The sequence below is a fragment of the Rhinolophus sinicus genome, linkage group LG06, assembly GCF_036562045.2.
Source record: "Rhinolophus sinicus isolate RSC01 linkage group LG06, ASM3656204v1, whole genome shotgun sequence".
Classification (NCBI taxonomy): domain Eukaryota; kingdom Metazoa; phylum Chordata; class Mammalia; order Chiroptera; family Rhinolophidae; genus Rhinolophus; species Rhinolophus sinicus.
In genome coordinates, this window is record NC_133756.1 from 40,842,619 (window position 1) to 40,864,399 (window position 21,781).

At 39.9% G+C, this 21,781-nt stretch overlaps 1 protein-coding gene across 6 annotated transcripts in view; it reads left to right on the forward strand.

Moving 5' to 3' along the window:
• Positions 1 to 6,868: 6,868 nt before the first annotated feature.
• Positions 6,869 to 21,781, forward strand: part of ST6GALNAC3 (ST6 N-acetylgalactosaminide alpha-2,6-sialyltransferase 3) — a 580,324-nt gene continuing 565,411 nt past the window's right edge. For all 6 annotated transcript variants that reach the window (XR_012497284.1, XR_012497285.1, XM_074334964.1 and 3 more), the window contains exon 1: positions 6,869 to 7,046. Coding sequence is in view for 4 of the 6 variants with exons in the window: in XM_074334964.1 (XP_074191065.1) it covers positions 7,029 to 7,046 (18 nt within the window). In the remaining 2 variants the exon portion in view is untranslated. The remainder of the gene's footprint in view (positions 7,047 to 21,781) is intronic.

A 21,781-nucleotide genomic window follows, 5' to 3' on the forward strand; every position in this document is an offset into this window, starting at 1 on the left:
ACCTGGTTTATTTAAGTAAACTAAATATATTTTTGGAATTTGCTGCGGGCCAACAAAAAATGGATTGCGGGCTGCAGTTGGCCCTGTGGGCTGCAGTTTGGATACCCCTGGTAGACGAATGTAGTTTTTTTTGTGTGTGTGTGTTTTTTTTTAATTTGGGGTTCATTCAAAAGTATGTGCTAATGGACATACTTTTGTTGAAAATACAGAGAGGACAGTTTATTGTGAGAGAGGTGGTTTACTATTATTCACTTATGTTTGAATGCCAAATTCTAATTACAATTCAAAAATGAAGCAAGCTGTAACTCATTTAAAATGTAAGCTGATGGAAGATGAAGGAAATTACATTTTTCTTGTGTTCAAATTATGCAGTGCTTGTCCTAAGTGCTGCTGAATTCACCACTTACAAGGGAAGACCAATCCTATTTGGAAAATGCCATTATTTTAGTATGTAACTTCTTATTATTTCTTAATTACAAAGATGACAGTAAAAATTGCAAACTCAGTTATTTAAATATTTGATGCCTTTGATAATCCATATCTATCTACTAGACAAAATGGATTATTTATAAGATCCTTTTCATTTCATTTTAATGCAAATAAAGATAAAATAAAATGGAATGAACTGAAAAACAATCATACCATAAGTCAGTGAGTCATTTTTAATGAAAATAAATATCAGCTAAACATAATGTACCATGACTGATTAAAAAATACTGTACATAGTGATTTTTTTAAAAAATCATGATGAAAATACGGCAGTTTCCACTTAGAATAAAAGCATCACTGATTTCTCAATCAACTGAGAACACCCACAAGGGTAATTACAGGTCACTCTTGTCATTAAACATGGACTGCAAAATCCATCTCAATCAAGTAGTCACTCTGTGACTAAAAAATAAAAAAGACTAAGGTGATCTGATGCATGCCTTATATGATCTGTGAATATCATATGTGGTGGAGGGATTAATAATACATGTAAAATTCTCTTCTCAAAATCTTTGAGTGTTGTCCAAATTGGTAGGACAATCTGTTTTTCAAGTCTATAAATTTGTGCTTCCTGATATTTTCTCACCTGGCATTTCGAGTCACCTCTTCAGAGTTGTTGTATTTCCTTGCTTGGGGCAAAGAGAGGTGAACGATGAAAAGAAAAAATTAAGCCAGGAAGTTCGTGATCTATTCAGGAAGTAAATAAAAGGCAATATAAAGATTTAGGTAGTAAGACAAGTTAATGCTAGAACAAATGCCACCAGATACGATGTGATTAATTGCCAAAGAATTTTGCGAACAGTAATTGCTGGATTTCAAATAGGGGAAACGATAATAGACTAGGATGGTTCTAAAAAGCATTAAGGGCCAAATTGAACTTGATCTGGGCTTGAAGGATGGTGAAATCTGGTTGAATGAAGAGTGTAAAGGCCAAGACAGGTTAGCAAAACACTGTTGGGCCAAATCTGGCTTGCAGACTGTTTTTGTACACCTATAGAACCAAGAATGGATTGTAAATTTTTACATGGTTAAAAAAAGGATCAAAGAAGAAGAATATTTCATAACACTGAAAATTATATGAAACTTAAACTTCAGTGTTCATGAATAAGGTTTTATTGGAACACAGCCAGTTGTTTACATCTATGGCTGTGCCACAATGGCAGAGTTGAGTAGTTGTGACACAGGCCAAATGGTCTGCAAAGTCTAAAATATTTACTATCTAGACCTTCACTGACAAAGTTTGCCAACTCCTGGTATAAGAGAATAATGAGCAAAAATGGTGGAAAGGAATGTTGGCAGGCCTATAACTATACCAAGCTTTGGCGATAAAGAGCCATTGAAGGTTCTGAATATAGGAGGAAGCCAATTCACAACTGTCTCTGATTCCTAAACATGTCACCTGGGCTTGCAAATGTTTGTTAAATCAACACATCAAATATTTGCTTTTGAAAATAATGAATGGGTTTTCTGTATGAGACGTGCCCCTTCACTCTCTCATGTTGTCCATCCTAACGTCACACAGGTGTGCTGTGAGCAGCTCTCACAGATTATCATGTTGTCAGACACACAACAATACCTTGTGTTTGGGGATTTCTCTAAGAATGTATTTACATGACTCCTCCTTGGACCTTTCTTCTTTGGACTGCATGACCTTGTTTTTCTTCTACCTTTCCTACAACAGCTTGGACATATATATAAAAAATGAGGGTTTGTGTTGATGCAAAGAACTAGCAAGAAGTCCTAGCTCTCTCCAGACGGTTGGTGAGGGCCAGATCATTAGAGAAAAAATAGCTCAGGCAAAAGAAACTTCAGAAAGAGACCAAGTGTTAGACCCCTCGCCTGTGGGTGTTCCCATCAGATCCACCATAGATGAATTTCAAATTTCCACTCTACTATTTTAAGGCAACATGTTACCAAGCCTTAGAGGTGAAATCTAAGACAAGTGTAGAGAAACACACATGGGAAGAACCTCACAATAAGAAGAAATACTCTGGGAAACGTGGTTAGGAAACATCAGATTCAATTAGTCTTGGAGAAATACAAACCAAACCAAATTTAAACTATATGCCAGTGCTTCCATCCATATTTACTTTCAATTGATTATGTTTTTAAAAAGTCTTGGGGAATTCTTTAAGAAAACCATATGCGGTTAAAACCTACATTCTTCCAGGTAATGAAAATTAGGTAAAGAATATTAACTTCACATTTTTTCTCTTTTAATTAAAAATAGATATCTTAGGTTTTTTCCTTTTCGGTTCATTTAAAGAAAAAAAAAATATTTTGAGAAAAAATGGGAGCCTCCAATAGCAAGGGTAGAGCTGACATGAAGTGAAGGGAGAATGGGAAAATATATAATATTTTTAAAATGCAATTTTAAATCATGCATAACTTGTCTTGGAATTCATCCCAGATAAGTATCAGTATTGTCAGGACTGATGATGAATTCTGGATTAGAACTCGTAAAGCTTTGAAAAAGGAGTAAGCTCAAGTTTTGAGAATGCAAAATGGATGACATTTTGGATTGATCTACTATCCAAATAGAGGGAAATGAAGCTTAACCCCACATGTCAACATGTTTTCGTAAATATTCACTTAAAAGGGCACAGCCACAGACTTACTTGGACACAGATAGAGATACAGACACACACATGGACATGGAAAGATAGGTACATGCTTTAGGATATAAAAAAGTCTCTAGGTCAAAATTGTAACAGTGCAATAGTTTCTAGAAGAAAAAATTCATTTCCCATTCTGGCACAGAATGTAAAAAAAATGACTTTCCCATAACGTTGTATAACGGATTTTCCAGTCACAGTCTTCTATGGAAGCATAATTTATATAGTGGACAACAAGAAGAGTTTTATGATATCTAGAATCCATTTTAAATCTTTAGATGGGAAAAACTGAGATCTAATTAAAACCTTAATAAATGACTCTGTGTTGAATATAAATATATTAAATTAATGTGTGTGCAGTATAAAATTGGAAAAGTTATGGGAGTCTGCATTTTAATCCTGTTTCTATTAGGAAACTGTATGTTATAACTCTGAGAATCACTTGGTAATGGGGCTGTTTACAATGAAGCAAAACTGAATTTAAATAGGACATTTTAGCCCATGACTTGTCATAACTCATGAGGTCTCAGTCTTCAGGCATCTTGAGATCTCATTGGCGAAAATCCTGTGCGGAGAGGGAAGGTGAACCAAGTGGAGCCCAGAAGAGCCTTAGGGAGGCTCATGCAGGGATAGTGCCAGCTCACAAGGATCTCTCCATGAAGGGAAACAAGGGCTGGCAGGCCCTGTGTCGAGTGAGTGGACCTATCCTGTACACTCAGAGTGCATCTGTTTTCCAAATACATACATACTTACTCTAGGTTTTTATCTAGTATGTATCCTAGGGAGGATACATACCTGCCCTAGGTTTTCTGACTACCAAACCTAAAATGACAGGCTAAATCTGAATGGTTCCAAATGATAGCGATTAGGCTCCTAACATACTGGCCAGCTCAGTGTAGCAGTTAAGATGGCAGACCCAGAACTCAAACTACCCAGGTACAAACCCCTGTTCCCCCACTCACCAACTGGGGATGCCAACATCCACAAACATCTTATGAGGATCAAATGAGATATTGTATTTAATTGCAAGGTACCTCCATTTTGTTATTATTTTTGGAAACAGACTTTTGGCTTTAAGTCACATAACTTGATACTTGGAAAATTATGCTGCATCTATGGGCTAGACTAAGCTTCTGTAGTTTGGCCAGTTGTAAAACAAAAAAAATTCTGGCCATACCCTTTTCCCCTGCCCTGCTCCCGACCCAACCATGCTTCCACACATCTGGCTGTGTCTTCATCCTCTAATAGGTTAGGAACATGTTTTTTTTTTTTTTTTTCTGTCCAACTGCTTTTTCCCATCCAACTGCTATCCATCTGAAACAATGACTATTAATATTGATTTTTGTAAAACTTCTGGTCCAGACTTATTCTAGAATCTTTTGAGTTTGTGTATCGGTTGTTAAAAATGTGCTTCTATTTCTATTAGGCATAACTTGTATATTTAGACAAAACTTGTTGATGCTAATAAAACAATAACATTTTGGGAAGTGTGAACATAGGTGGTTGGGAATTTAATTGAGAGAGCCATACCCAAGACTGATGGGTCAGTAAAGCCCTCACCCAAGTCACAAAATGCTAAGCGTTTGCCTCATTAATGTTCATCTTTCTGAGACATCCAAGGTGAATGGCAATCACTCTGTTCATCCTCTCCCACAAGCTAGCTTTAGTCAAAGGTTTTGTTCTTTAGATAAAGAGCTACCATTTTGAGAGTGTTCATAGTGCCAGGAATTGAGGTGAATGGGTTTATAAGCATTATCTCATTTAATCCTCACAGGGATGGATACTATTATTTAAGCTCAGGATTCAAGAGAGGTTAAGAAATTTGATCAAGGTCACCCAAAAAGGAAGTACTTAGCCAGGTTTGTTCACTAAAGTCTCTGTGTTGTCTCACAGACCTGCAGACTTTCTGGAGACAGAATGATGTGCGTTTCCCACCCCTGTCTTCCCACGTGCCACCCTGTCAGGCCCAGTTCCTCTTTCCTTAGAGCTTTGCTTCCATTTGGTTAAAGACCCTGTTGTGTTATATTATCATGTAGCTCCTATTTTTCTCACCTGACTGAACCTGAGACGATGTTAGAGACCATGAAAATCATTCTCACATTCCTGACAGGTCCTGTAGTACCTCACCTCAGTAAAGGATTTTTCCTCTTGTTAGAGGTGGCTCAAAAAAGATGTATTCTTCTAGTAGTAGCTCAATAAAGGTTTGTTGAATTAATACATGAATGAAATATTAAGCTTTCTTGTTCCACAAAAGACCATGAGCTAAAGCAGTGGTTTAAAATATACAGTCCTGATCAAGGAGTTCTTATTGAAAATTAACAGATCTCCGAAGCGGATGGAGGGGCTTGGGGAAGGCGTGGAAAGCACAGTGTGTTCCTTCAGGATGACTGAAAAGAGGGGCTTCCTTTGGGAGCAGGCAGTGCGTCCTCAGCTTTTGTAACCCTTTTCCTGTGATTTCTCCTGCTCTTGAGATTTTAAATGTTCTCATCAAGAAAACACCAAATTCTTGAAAGCCCGTTTTTGCCTTGTGGTTTATAAGCCAATTTCATGACGTCATAGCCGCCCACAGCCCACAGTGCTTTTCCTGACTCCATGTAGGTAGACTAGACAGGGTTTTTAGCAATTGAAACCTCTGTTGGGTAAACATTTTGGGCCTGGTATTAAGATTTCTCTGAAAGACTAAGTGGTAGAAATCTGTGTATATACACAGAAGGTTCTCTCCCAAGTTCTGCTATGTATGTGACATTATTTTCCTTATAGTTATAACTCTGCTTCTCTTAGCTGGTTCTTCCTTGGGAATTGGGCTTTCCTTGTTGATTTTCACTCAGAGATAGCCTGCTGAGGGACAGAGAGGACCCAAAATATATACATACCATATACATACCACCTGCCTGTTAGGGAGAGCTGTGTATCGCCCTTTGTTTTAGCATCAGGGAGTTCAGGTTGGATGTGAAAAAATGGCCTGTCTGGATTTCCAGGCATAACAGGAAGGTTTAGATCTAACCTTGTTGCAGCAAACTTCATTCAAATTCTGAACTTGTAGCAGGGAAGAACAAAGTCCTGTCTAAGCATGTGGCCCCCTCCCCACATTTTATATGCATATATAATTAATGTATATGAGAATATACTATATGTTCATATACATACATATATTCTATTTACTATATATGTACACAAGCTTAAAGCATGAAAGAGCAATGCATTTTATACATATACATTTATACACACATATATATGTATATGTGCATGTGTGTACAGACAGAAAATATACATAACGTAAGTTTCATGGCATCTTAATAGGTATTTGTGTTCCCTTATTAATGGCAAATTATTAATTTTAGATAAGCCCATTACAGTTTTTAAGCAGAGTAAAGATTTTATCCTTAAACAGCTCAGGGAGAATTTCGTTTGCACCTTCTGAAGAATCCTTTGATGATGCCTGTAGAGGGGTGATTCCAAGCCCATTTAACTTTTTAAAAAGTGTGAAATGTCTGCAAGGAGTTCTGTTGATGTTAGAGGAGACGGAATCGAGAAGAAAAGACTGCTCTCTCTCCCCAGCGAGACCCGGATCCCTGCCTGCTGCTGAGCAGGCTTTGTATAGGTTGAACGACAGATCATTTACAGAAAAAAAAAGAGGAAAGAAAAAGTAGCAAGTACTGAGGGTGGCCGCCGGCGCCTGGGACAGCACGTGATCTGGGGGCGAGGCCTCGCGGGCTGCCAGCCAGTGGACTGGACCGGGGGCGGGGCCGAGGTCTGGGGGCGGGGCCTGTGTCCGTGCAGCTTGCACCGCGGTCCCCTTATTTGGATCTGCGGGAATGTGTGCTGGAGCGGTCCTGCAACGGTACCAGCCTCCAGCTTGTCGCCCGGACTGCCTGTGACCTAGGCGCGCCCGCTGCTCGGTGGCAGGAGAGCCGGCGGAGCGTCATGGCCTGCATCCTGAAGGTAACGACTAGGATCTGTGGCTCGGACGCGTGGTTGGCCAGCCTCTTGCTGCTAAGAGGCACGGAGTCAGCCGTGGTCCCACCGCATCCTCATCTCAGTTGTCTTTTCTTGGCACTGATTTTCTTTTTGTTCCTTTGGCAAATGCATATGGAGGGAGATTCCGAAACATGCAGCTGGCACAGCCTCTCTTCCCACCATTCCTGTCTGCTCGCGCCTGCATTGAAGGAGCTGCAGACTGTTGGCTCCAGGGGAGAGCAGGGCTGTGTGCCGAATAATGGGGATGGCAGGGAGGGGAGGGGTGCTCCCGCGGGTCCTGCGTCTCTGTTCCCTGAGGCTTTTCAGGGGCCACAGAGAAAGGAGGAATGGCTGGGTATAGGTTATAGGTGGTGAGGGGTATAGCATTTTGAATGGGGGTGAGAGTGAGCAGAGGGGATTCTACTGAGCATTTGATAATGTGAAGACAAACTTCTGAGTTTACGGGTAGTCCCTTAGGAATGAGTTTTCTAAGAGATCAGCTAGCTCTGTGTGCCATTAGCTCTACTTTGGAAAAGTTCACAGGTGGGTGAATTTATTAGAGAATCTCGGACTCTCCTTTTGCTCATAAATTTGAACAAACAGAATGATTTTACTTTCTATCAGACTCCGCACAGCTACCCCTTCTTTGTTGAATTTTCTTTCTCCAGGTCTGGGTTCTTAGCTTGGACTGAGCGTCTTTCTGGGTTCAGCCTGTGGCATCAGGTGGGAGGACTTGGTGTGATTGCCTCACTTGAGAAGTTTTCATCCCACAGGGATAGCGTTTGTTTGTTTTGTTTTGTTTTTTCGTTTTTCTGCACTGTTGTTTCTGCTCCTGCCTAACTTGACTCCTAAATGCATGAATCAAAAACATTCACAGCATGAAGGTTTCCTGGGCCTTGATTGGAGAATGCAAAGGCCTATTTGTTCCAAGCTTGGGGGAGCTATATGTGTGACAAAGGAAAACACCAGAAAACAATTTGTTGTTGTTGTGTTATTGTGAACTAGTATTTGTTTCTCTGTAGGACGATCTGAAGCCATCTACTGCTATACTAATTACCTGAATCTTCTTCCAACCTGCCTTGGTATTAATGACTCAAATAAAAGACTAACGTAGTAGAGTTTGTTTCCATTTCTTAGAGTAAAGGAGCTCGGATATTTCCTGTGACTTTTCTGAGCTTCCTGTTTGGTTTCAGAACATTTTCTGGGACGTAATAAATGGTAGGGAAGGTCAAGAGGAAATAATACATCATTATTACAATATGGTATTTTTACCTTGGAGACTTAACACATGGACTGAAATATGAATCTCTGCTATTTCTTGTATCATTAGTTGAAAGGGAAGTTGAGGAGCATGGTATTTATTGTTGGCCATCTCCTTTCCTTTTGGTTTCTCCCCTGCTTTATCTTGTACATGTTTCTAATATATTTAATACATGTCCCAAGCTACACATGAATCTGATCCCATCTTCCCTTTCCAGGATCTCACACTGACCTCAGACATTTAGGGCATATCTGAATCCTCCTTTTTTTTCCTTCACTGAAACTCATCTGAGTAATCTGCAAAGAGCAAAGGCTCTGGACTCAGAGAGACCTTAGTCTGAATTCAGGCTCTGCTAATTGCTACTTATATGACCTTGGACAAATTGCTTAAACTTCTCTGAGTCTCAGTTTCCTCAATATAAGATCAAAGTAATAGCACCTACTTCACAGGGTTGCTGTGGGGATGAAATAAGATAGGGTGTAAAAAATACCTTGTGGCACAGACATTTAATATGTGCCATTTTTCTGACATATAATAACTACAGTTTAATCTGTACTATATCCTTAGCCCATTTCATATAACTCACTTATTTTTGCATCAGACCCTGCAAGGTGAGTATCATTGTTTAAAATCCCATTTTACAGATGAGGAAGATGAGTCTCCAGAGTTTAAGAGATTTGCCCAGGCAACAGGGCTAAGGACAGAATGAGCCTGGATTTAGACCCAGATCTGCCAATGTTCCTTATACTTTAATGGTGTTCCTTGTCCTTTCCCAGGTGATAGCTTTCTAAGATGTCTTATACCATTCAGAGTCCTTACCACCTTTGAGAAACAAAGCACCTGTATGCAATGATGGTCTATGGTGGACCTTTTCCCCTTGTTGTCTTTGAAAGGCCATGCATGGTGGAGTAGAGAGTCTGGAGAACTGGATTCAATGTAAGCTTTGTCTCCTTGTTATGATTTTCGACAATCACGGCAACTTGGAAACTCAATTTGTTCGAGTTGTAGAACGCAGATAAATATCATAATTGCCTTACAGGGTGTTATGAGGATAAAATGATGGACTTTCTTTTTAATGAAACATTTTCCACCATTTGCTGGTCCTGGACTTGGTGTTGGCTTCCCAAGATATATAAGCAATTGATTCCATTCTTGAGTGGCTTATGGTATGGTAAGAGAAAAGTACATGAATGTTTGTTACAGTGTGAAGAATAATACAGTGTCTGTGGAAGGCGCGATAGAACCATGGAGGAAGAGAGCAATGAACACTCTCATTGGGTAATCAAGACAGGCTTCCCACTCAACATATTGGATCTGGGTTTTAAAGACCAAACAGTACTGACTGTGATGGAGCTTGTGTTTTAGAAAGATAACTTTTGAGGCAGTGTCAGCATTATTCTGTGGGTGAAAACGAATCTTCACAACAGATTTTTGAGGTCGATTTTATTATCCATTTTTACACATGAAAACACTGAGAGACAGAGAAGTTGATTAAAGTCTCATTATTGCTAACAGTAGTGACCTTGATAGTGGGAATCTAACGGTGGTCTTTGGGGGCCTATAGAACTGTCTCTTCAAGGTATTGTGCATGGTGGGGGCCCATCCTGCCTACGCACAGAGCAGGCTCTCATAACAGAATGAAGAGTACCTCAATAATCATTTGATTGTAGAATTCATACTTGTTCCACATTGCATGGGCTTTGAAGTCAGAACTATGTGGATTTTAATTATGGCTCCACCACTTACTAATTGTAGAACCACAACCAAGTTTCTTGATTTTCACCGCCCTGGTTTCTAAAATGGAAATGATCATACATTCCTCAGTAGGATACTCTAGGGGTTAGATAAGAATATGTGCATATTAGTAAGAATAGGCTAGTTATACTGCAGAAAAAAACCAAAGTCTTAGTCGGTTCATTTCTTGCCATGCTCCTGGTTAGGAAGCTCTCCTGGGTAACTGTGCCCCTGTGAACAGTTAAGTCAAGGACCAGTCTCCTTCCATGGGGTGTTTTAAATGTTTTTGAAATTTGATAGACAAGAAAATATTTAATTTGTATTTATTTGATTACTCGTGAAGTAAAACTTTTAAATTTATATTAGTTATTGTTTTCTTTCTTTTGTAAATCACAGATACTTTAAAATTTTGTATAATAAAACCCATTCATATTTTCTTCTGTGATTTCTACTTTTGATCAGCAGGTACTTTTTGAGCACAGTATCTTGTAAACATTTAATATTTAATAAATATTCGGTGAGTTGTATTCAGTTTTCCTTTGTATCTAGCACTGAAGTGGACATTGAATGGACATGTGGACACAAGACACTCTTGAGTCATTTCTGGAGAAGACTACGGTTTTGCCAGGATGATGAGACTTAGGAACATGAAGCAGTTAGACAGTAACACAGTCGGTGTATGACTAAGCTACTGGTATCTTCTCTATCAGATAATTGTGCGTGTGTAACATTTAGTTGATGGAAAACTGGATGAATGTTGACATCAAATTACGAACTTGATGTCTTCTCATTTATTCCTCCCCCTAACCCAGACACCATCCTTCATCATATTACATCAATTCTATCTCAGGAAAATCTCTCAAATCTGCCCATTGCTTTCTATGCTTACGCCCTCTGTCTTGTCCAGAACTTGGTATTTGGTCATTTGAAAAAGTCTCCTTTCCTTCAGGTTCGTCACAATCTTGCCCATCTTCCACATCTCTCTCAGAGAATTGTGCAGTGATGACCAAATACAGTGCTGATCGTGCCATTTGCACGCTTAAATGCTCGTCTTGGCTCCCCAGCACCTGTGGGTAAACCCAACTGTTAGCTTGGTATTCACGTTCCTTCAGAATCCAGCCCTGTCCACATATCTGGCCTCACCACCCGCTGTACTACTCCCTTACCTATGCTCCAGACTCTTATCTAAACTTATTCTAAAGTCTGTACATGTAGCACCTCATTGCATGGTTCTGTGCCTTTGTAGCATAGCATAGGGATTGAGAGCCTGGGCTCTGATGTCAGGTTAGTGTGTTCCAGCAGTGAGATCTCTCAGCCTCAGTTTCCTCATCTGTGAAATGGGAACAAAAATACTGCCTACTTCTTAAGGTTATGAGGAATAACGAGCTGATTTCTGTACTGGCATATAATAAGTCCTTGATAATTACTAGCTATTAGCTATTGTTGTACAGGCAGTTTTCTCTGCCGGAAATTCCCTATCACTTTTCCTCCACTGACAGAAGTTCTGCTTATCCTTCAAGTCCCATTTCAGTGTCACATCTGCAGTCAAGCCTTTCCCTGCTTCAGCAGACTTCCTGTGTGCTCCCATGGTTGTAGTTCTTATCTCTGTAGCAGCAGGTATTAGCCTGCACTGTCAGTTGGCTGTTTACATGCTAACTCTTTTGTTTGACTATAACTCATAAAGGGCAGGGCCTTCAGTTGGTCGATGATCAGCTAGTGTTTACTAAGTATCTGTAAATGAATACTGTTCTTGCCCTAAGTAAGATTACAGACTCAATGGGAAGGCAAATAATTAAACTAGTAATTCCAGGTATGCAAAGTATTTTGAAAGTTATACCGAGGAGTATGGGAATCTATGGGTGGGGTTGTTGGTGGTTACCCAGTTCAGTCTTAGGGGCAAGAAAGGCCTTGTCTTAATTTAACTTGGTATCGATAAGAACTAGCCTAACTCTCAGTGAAGTATTGACTAAATGTTTGTTGAATGTATAAATGTTATTAATTTTTTCTGAGATGTGAGTTATGGACATGGGCGTAACCTGTCCTCCTCTGTAAATGGCTGAATTCTACATGAATGTACTCATAGCATGGATTTTTCACTCTAACATATAACCAGTAGATTAACATTTATTAGTTACTTTTCTTCTGAGGTTCCTTCTCAGTTTGTTGTCTTGTAGATTTGTTACTGCTTCTCAAATAAAATCTGGAGCTAATTTGAAATCTGGATGGAGGGGGAGGAGAGAACTGGACTGGAAGGAAGAAAGAAGGAAAGTGTAAGAATGCCTCATCTTTTGTTGTGACCATTTTGGTTCCGCAAGTGAAAGAAAACAAAAAAAGTAAAAGCAGAAAACAAAACAAAGAAAACAACACTCACAATTACCATTTGTGGTTGTCAAACTGTGAGGTCTCAAAGCATTTGAAAATAATATGGCTTCACTGAGATGGGAAAGCCACCGAGACTTCACAGTACAAAGGTTATAAATCTGAAACTCTATGATAACCCCAGCAAATCGAATAGACAAGGCACTCTGTCTAATGAATCTGTTTTGACATTTCTTCCTGCTGTCCAAGGAATGCTGAAATATCAGTAGCTGCCTGGTCTAATTTTCAGTCTTATGGTCCCTGAGTAGATGTTTTTGCAACTTCTTTTAAGGGAATGGGTTGCTTGTGTAAAAGCACTGCTCTTTGGATGAATTGGTAACAGCAGAAACTATAATAGTTACTACTTACGGAACACCTAGAGTGTTCAGACTTCATCCTAGATGCTTTACATGCGTCATCGCATGTAAATTTTTATTACAAATGAAGATACCCAGATTCAGAGAAGCTAACTAACTTGTCTCAGGTCCTATGATTAGCAAGTGGTAAAGGTGGGGTTTACCCCAGTTCTGTGTGGTTATGTAGTGCGTCTTTTACCTTCAGTGCCAATTAAGTGATTGTAGGGGCTTTGAATTTATTTTACCATCTACCCAGGCGATACTCAATCTAGACAGCTTCCTAACACCCGCCTGGTGGGGATTACTTTTAGCTGTGTTGTTTTTATTTGTCCCTTCCTCAAAGTTTCCTTTGTGACAGAGGAACTGGAGGAAATAGAGGTGCCACAGAGACTGGGAAGATAAGAAGGTTCTAATTCTGCCTCTAACACTGAATAGCCCTTTGACCCTGGGTAAGTCACATGACCCCATCCCTCTTGCCTGAAAAACACACATGTGCCTTTGGGGGTGGAAGTGCAGGAGAAGGGTGGTATAGAGTTGGATTTACCCTTAGGCCAAGTTTCAGGGCCCCTCCAAGGCTCTGGGAAGAGGCCTTGGCGTTTTTGTATTTATAATTTTATATTCATTTTCTTAAAGAGACCCACAAGTTGTATAAGCTTCAGACTCCCCTAGCTGGACCCCATTTTGGTGGTGTTGCAGTTCAAAAGAGATAATGCTCATAAATGTACTTTTAAAGCAGAATGCACTGTACACACATATGGCAAAACTATTATTAGTGTTATAAATAATTAGATAACAGCTTGAATCCAGGAATCTATCTTGGGGACTGGTGGGAGAAAGAAGGATTTAGATTTGAGGAAAGCAGAGGGAGCCTCTGAAGCTTTCCAGTAGATGACTGGGGAAAGTTATGAAATCTATTCCCCAGGAGAAAAATGTCTATCTGTTTGTGAGAATTTAACACATACTTGTTTCTGAGGGCTGGGGGTTGGATGAGTTCTTTTCTGTTTCCTGGCTTTGGGGAAAAATGGAGAAAGGCCTTTTTCTAATTGGAGAGAGTAGATTTACAAGTACTACCAGGATCCCACTACAGAAAGCTGCAGTTAGCCTGGTTGTTAAAAGGCTCATTATTCAGTGTATGGATTACCCAGATCCTGTCTCGCCCTGGCCATTCTGAGGAATACCTTATATGCATTTTGCTGTCAATTAGCACCTCCACCAGAGCACGGAAAGGAAGAGGAGCTAAACCCCAAACAGGTTAATTCCTCTCCTTTTTAGCAGCTCTGTCAAGGTTTATTATCAGAAAGGTGGTTCTAGGAAATGGCTCAAATGAGGTGAAGGGATTATCTGCACTTTCACTACATTTTCTCTTTTCCTCAGTTGAAGGATTGAGAGTAGGCTCTGGTTCTGATTTTCAACTGATTTAAAGTCACTAAGAGGCTTCAATAAATAGCCGCATCAGGGTAGGTGACACTCTGAGGGACCCTTTGCCCGATACCCCGCATCTCCAGGCCTGCCTCTCATTTCCTGTGTGAGGTGGAGAGGTTGGGGCTCACAACATCTGGTACTTGGGTGAATACAGGAAAGTTAGCTCCTAAAGAGATTTCTCAGGGGCCAGGAAAAGAGAGATCCTTGTGTTTGAGTCATTTTAGTGTTTGTGTAAAAAAAAAAAAAAAAAGTGCGTCTCTGCATATACACAGTCAATACAAATATGTACCCACATTCATTCAATCCTAGTTTAATATATTTCTCAGATTTGAAAACTCTTGCATGCAAAATCCTTTTCTGAAAAGGACTTCTCTCTAATTTCAAAGGCTATTTTGTTTCCCAGTGAATTTATTAGCTGTGCATTTATCAGGCACAAAGGGAAGAGTCTTTGGTCAGTTATGAAAACTGTATTTGTGACTTGCTCTGAGAAACCCATGAGCACAAGGGAACTGGTAGTAAAATGTATATGTTCTGCGTTGGGAATGAGTCGTGATGTGAAATTAAAATATATACATGGAGCTCATCTTAGATTTTAGGACTGGAATGAGCAAAATATCTGTCCTGGGACGATTTCCCTCCTTGGGTCAAGTGGGATACATACCTGTGGAGAGCAGGGCCGCCATTCCTGGTATCGTTGTTTAGTGTTCTTGGCCCCAGCAATGCCCTGGTTTCTAAAGGAAGAGAAGTGAAAGTCTTTATTTGTGAAGGGTTTTCCTTATCAATCGGGGAACATGGTAACCAGGAAAGAAGGGCTGTTCTCTGGAGCAAGAGCAGGAAGAAGACTGTGGGTACAGAGGTCAGAGCTGGATTGACTCTGAGTCTGATTCTGGCTCTGTGATAATATAAGGAATGACAATAATACCGTTATTCATTGCTCTGTGGCAGTGCTGTCTGTAACTCCAGGCTCCAGGCCACTTATGCAATTTTATATTTTCTAAGAGCCACAGTTAAAAAAAAAAAAAAGCGAAAAGAAACAGGAAAAATTTAGTGTAATATATTTTATTTAACCCCATATATCCAAAACATTTTCATTTCAACATGAAATCCATATAAAAATGATTAATGAGATATTTACATTCTTTTTTTTCCCTAAGTCTTCGAAACCTGGTACAGGGTATATATTTTGCCATGATAGCATTTCTCAATTTGGATGCTAAATTTTCATCAGAAATACTTGGTCTTTATTTGGATTTTATAAAATTTATAGTCGAAAAAAGTTCTCCTGTCCAAGTTGCTCCAAGGATGCTTAAAAAGTTTTCCAAGAGTTGAATCGAGTATCGGTTTTTAAGTGTAAATAAAATAAAATGAAATAAAAAAAAATGTGGTTCCTCAGTCACACCAGCCATGTTTCAAGCGCTCAGCAGCCACATGTGGGTAGTGGCTACGGAAACGGTTTGTTCAGGTATTCATCCTCAGCGTCAGAAAGGACTGATACACTTGGAGACAGTGAGAACTGTGTAAGGGCGAAGGGGAAGGGATGGCTTACTGGGTAGGGGATGGAAGGGGAAGACACCTCTGTTGGTCAGACTCTTGGCAGCCAAAGGAAAGCAAATGATGAGCAAGTAATGACTGCTGGACCCACGGACACGCTGGAGCCTTTGATGAGCCCTTGAACTTTCATTTGAAGATGGAGTCCCAGGTTTTTCCATATCCTGTGCCAGATTGGCCCCCCAGATGTTGAGCAGCTGTGAATTCTTAGGGAGTGCTGCTTTGGTCTCAGTGTGGTAGTGTGAACTCCTGGAGGCATTGAGGTCAGAGACAGACTTTATACACTTTTATTTGAGTCATTCCTTTGCTCCAGGAGGGCGGTCACATATGGCAGCAATTTAGACATCCAGAATAAACCACATGTCTTCTTTTAAGTCAAGAGAGTAAGGTGATTGGAGTTCCTTTGTACAGTTTGCTTATTTTTTCGCTGCTTATTTGGGTGTATATAAATTCAGAGATATGCTAATAGATGTATGTCCAATGATACATAGAGCAAATCAGTTTGTAAACCTGCAGCTAGCTCTGTTTTGCCTACACATCTGCACCGTATTCCTGCCCTGCTCTACCTGTCTTCCTGGATCATACACTGTTAACATTGTGTTTTCATGAGATGGACATTTTATTATAATAATGATAGTAGGTGCCATTTGCTGAGTGTCTTCTCTTTGGCAGATAGCTTGCCAGATATTTATTATCTCACAATAAGATCTCAGGATGGGCATTATTAAATGGTTAAAAAAAATCAAAAGAATAAGATTTCATGATGTGTGAAAATGTATGAAATTCAAAGAGCAGTGTCCATAAATAAGGTTTTATTGAAACATAGCCATGCTTATTCATTTCCCAGTGTCTATGTCTGCTTTCATGGCACAGTGACAGAGTTGAGAAGTGGACCTGTGGACTGTACGGCCCTCAAAGCCTTAAATATTTACTATCGGTCTCTTTCCAGATGAAGTGAGCCAACCCCTGTGCTAGACCGTCAAGTTCCTCCTGTGGACTGTGAGAGCCAGGAGCAGGGGCAGTGCTGGCTCTCCCATGTGTGGCCAGCACTAGCCCTGGGACCTCACACCGTGATTATCAGGGATATTTACTCAGCAGGGAGCCAAGCACTTTATGTGGAACAGGAGACTGAAGCTTAGGGAGGATAAGAAACTCCCCAAAGCCATGTAGTGGGTCTGGAATTCAGACTACAAAGCAATCCCTAAGTCTGTTGCATCTAACAGATACACTGACTATGGTGCTACTCAACTTGAACTGCCCCAGTACCCCCACCCCACTCCTCAGGGGCTTGTGACACCAGAAATTGTAAAACCCCACCCCCAGAGTTTATGATTCTCTAGGTCTGGGGTGGGGCCCATTCATTTGCATTTCTAGCAAGCTCCCCAGAGAGGCTGATGTCCATCTGTGAGCCACACTCTGAGTAGCCCTGCCATAGCAGCTCCTGCTCCATAAATAGTTTCTGAGTTAGGGAAGGCTCCAAACTCATGCACTCCCCAACAGAACTGTCTAAAACTTGAAGTCCATTTAGAAATTTACATCAGGTGCATTCTGATCAGATCTTTAAGCATTGTAATGGTTTGACTTCTGCCTCCATTGTTCTCATGAAACCCCAAGCTTTCTGATGTCATGGGGCTCAGGCCACCATGAATGTTGAAATGCATGTGCCTCCCCGCCCAGGCGGGGCTGATGAACCCCTCATCAGTGGCATCCCTCATGCATTTCTGGAAACTCAGTTTCTTTCAAATCAGTTTCAAAATGAGTTGATGATGGTTTATAAACCAGGAACTTGGTTCCTGCTGATAGTATGTGAAACCCTTCATTGCTCTGTGGCCCCCTGTTTTTCTACTGGCTCACAAGGAGACCTGGGGGTATGAGAAACAGCTTCTGTAGTCAAATCATATTGACTTTGGTCACGAAAGTTAATGTGTTAGTGCTAGAGTTCACTATTTTAATTATTGGCTTAGGCAGTCTCATATTTAAAAAGTCATTATTTAAGGATTAGGAATGGGGAGAGCGAAGACTAGTGAAAGATGATAGCTTTTTTTTTTTGTCATGTTGATGATTCATCGCCTTGTTTGGGATATTAATAAGTAACAAAAAAGATTGGAAACCGCTGATTTAATCTTTTCTTATAGGCTCATATTGGCATAAAGAAGAAAATACTTCTCTAAAATTGTCCCTTTTACTTTTTCCTGGCTCTCTATTTTTTATGCCTTTATTTCTTGTTCAACCCATTTTTCTGATTTCTCCCTTTCATCTCTGGCCTCTGGGCCCCTCCCCAGTACAGGTGTGATAGGGGTCATTACCTACTGTGTGTGAAGGACCTTAATCTCAGCCCTGTAGAACAGAAGCCTTATAGAACTCTATTACCAAGGACAGAGTGCCCTCTTGTAGAATCCCCAAATATAAGCCATTCCACTAGGAATTCTTCTCTGGGAAATGTGACTCATTTCTATGCCTGGTGTAAAACCATTGGCATGGTCTTCATGACAGCTCATGGATGTCATCCCCCAACCTTTTCTTCGAGGCTGACTTTACAGCAGCCTGTGTTTCCTCTTTTATTGCTGACCTTCTCAACCATGTCGTCCTTTCTTTCTCCCTCTTCTACGAGAAAATTTATTTCCCAGAAACAGCATCTACCTGAACCACTGCCACCTATGCCTGCTGCCTTATGTATTTTTGCTCTCATTCTTTCAGTTGGGAGTAAGAGAATCTCCCTCTCCTACCCTGGTTTATATCACTTAATTATTTGTTCCTTGGCTGGTTTAATGTTTCTTTAATTCTGCCATGCTGTTTAACCCTAGCAGTCTGGTGGATAGCTTGAGTTGAGCCAAGATTTCTGCATGTGACTTCTAACTTGTTGGTAAAGTAAGGTTTATTTTTCACTTACCCATCTTTGACCCTGGATATTAAAACCTTATTTAAAGAAATGACAAGCAAATCATATACCACTCTAAATGTCTGTGTTAGAATGATTGAAATTCACTGTATATTCTTCTAGATTTGTATGGGTCAATGGGGTCTGTGTTTAGCCTTTCTCCCTCTTAACTTCAGCAAATAGAGATTTATGAAGAGGGTATTTATTATCAAACACAGAGAGAATCCAAGTACTGTGGGTGCGAGGAGGGGTAGAAGGAGTGGAGATAAAAGGGGCGCTAAAGACTTAATTCCTTATTAAGGGAAATTAGGGTCTGTATGAATAATAATATTAATTGTAACAATAGTTTACATTTATTGAGTGCTTATAGGTTCTGTATTGGAGCTTTATATTTTTCCATTGTCTCATTCAATCCTTACCAGCTCATAAAGTAGATACTATTATAAATTCCCATATATGTGTAGATGAGGAAATTGAAGCTTTGAGAGGCTAAGTGACCTCCCTAAGGTCGTACAACTATTAAAGGAGGGGTAGGATTTGAATCCAGGAGTTCAGCTGAAGTAAAATAAACATAATAGAATATATTCCTGTACATAAATAAACCTATTTCTAACTTGCCCATGATAATAATCCTAACTTTAATGATAAACTAACATCCTTAAACATTTTCTGTCACTCTTTATGGCAGGTACTGTATTTAAGGTATACAGGTGAATTCCTTTCATCAATAATCTTATTAGAAAGACACTATTATGATCATATCTATTTTACCTGTGAGGAAACTCGGAGGCTTAGAGAAAACTTAAGGTCTTTGCCCAAGGTCCATGGCTAGTGAGTAGAAAATTTGTGGGACCATATTATTTTTATAATTATTGTTATTAGCTAACATGTACTGTATGCAGTAAGGCCTAGGCACTATGTTCAGCACTTTCCTCTTATTAACTAATTTAATCCCTATTTTCCAAATAGGCACAGAGTGGTTAGGGTCACAAAACCATTTTTAGCAGTGGTGAGATTTGAACCCCGGCAGTTTGGCTCTGACTTCTGTGTATACAACAAACGTGCGCATGGCCACAAACCCTGTTTTTTTTTTCTTTGGCCACTTAGGTGATTTACCTCCCAGTGCAGGCAGGCAGTCACTTAGGATTATAAAAGTCCATTCCGATATGAAATCAACCCACTTCCCTGAGCTTGTGAGTAAAAAAAGATCGCTTGATTTTTGACTTGAGATAAACTGAATAAAAAAAATTCTTTGAGAGTTTTTTTTTTTTTTTTTACGCTTTTGAAGAATTTTGAGTCAGGGTGCACTTAGGAAGAGCCACTTGGGTCATCAGACCTATGAGGAGGTTTTCCCTCTTTACTGCTCTCCCTGCTCTCCCCGTTATTGCCTGTCGCCTAGATAACTCCAGTGGGCAGCAGAGCGATCTTTTAAAAAGTAAATGAGATTATGGCAATTCCCTGTCTAAACCTTTTGGTATCTTTCCATTTCACTTGGGACAAAAATCTGAACTTGTTTCCATGACTGACACTTCTCATGATCTGCCTCCTGCTTATTCCTGAGAAATCATCTCCTATTCTTTGGTCCCTTGCTCGTTTCTATTCCATCAAGTTCATGAACCATGTCAAGCTCCTTTCTGCTTTTAAGCCTCTGGGCTGCCTGCAATACTTCACTGCCAGGTGCTTTCTGAGACTATTTCTTCCCACCTTTTAGGTCTCAAATTAAAATGTATTGCCATGGACAGGCCTTTGCTGACTATGCCAATGAAATATAGCTCTTCCTGATATTCCCTATTCTGCTTCACTGTTTGTTGGATGCAAAGCACTTTCTTAATATATGAAGACATGCATATTTGTTTGTTTACAGTGAAAAGACTCAGAAGGCAGGGATTATGATTATTTTGTTCATCACTGTGTACCTAGCATCCAGCGTTGTGCAATCAACAAACGAACAATTGAACGAGTGAATTTTAGGCTAATAGAATAGCATGTGCAAAGACATCGTGGCATGCAGCAACAGGTTATTTGGGGCAAAAGTAGAAAGTTGTGGGTGGCTGTCACTGCACTGGTTTGGGGAGCTGGAGGAGATGATACACTAGGAGTCAGATCATGAGGGATCATATAGGTCCAGCCAAGCAGGAGTGTGAATTTTATCCTCTGGAAATGGGGGAACACTGAGGGGAATTAAACAGAGTATTAAATATATTGGAGGTATTCAGTCAGAGAGAATAACATTCTGTTGTTGTATTGTCATTTAGAGTACTTAGAATCCTTGAATTGACTCTGGTCATTGTCCTTTGTATTTGGAAATTACTTGTCCCACTTACGATTTTGCTACAATGAATTGCATAAGCAGACTTTCAAATAGAACACTGGACATTAAAATGTGCCAAAGATGTAAGTGTGCTTGTTTATGGCAGAGTTTGAGGTTTTATCTATCAAATGGGGATGAACCAATGATAACATGAAACTAAACATTTTATACAAATAAGTTGTTAGTTGGTCAGATTGTTCAACTTTCCATTTAATGATGGGAATCTTAAATTTGGACATTATCTCTTTGATCATTTATGTGACACATTGCAGACTTTACACTCTGTTTGGTAGAGCTGGCTTTTATATTCAGTTGATAGTTTTGTTCTTAAGGAGGATAGTAGGTGGTTCTGCCTTATGGGTCATTATATACTGACTGTCTTTGAGCACCTACTGTGTGGCAGGCACTGAGCTAATCTTACATTTTGTGGGTGAAACTCTGTAGCATCTGTTTGAGGTGGATATATTCCCATTTTTTCGGATGGAGAAACAGCCTCGGGGAAGTTAAATAATTCTCTCAAAGTAGGTAGTGGAGCCAGAGGGCTAAATTCAAATCTGTCTGACTCAAAGTGCCTTGCTTTTCTTTTACCGCTCTGTTAACTTACCCCATTCCCTTGCCTAACTGGTCATATTCTGGAAGAAAATATTTGCAAATCATATGTCTGATAAGGGGTTTCTGTCCAAAAACATATAAAGAACTCCTACAACTCAATAGCAAATCTCCCTCAAACAAACAAACAAACAAACAAACAAACCACTATCCAATTAAAAATGGGCAGAGGCGCTGAATAGAAATTTTTCCAAAGAGGATGTACAGATGGCTAAGAGGCACACAAAAGGTACTCGACATCAC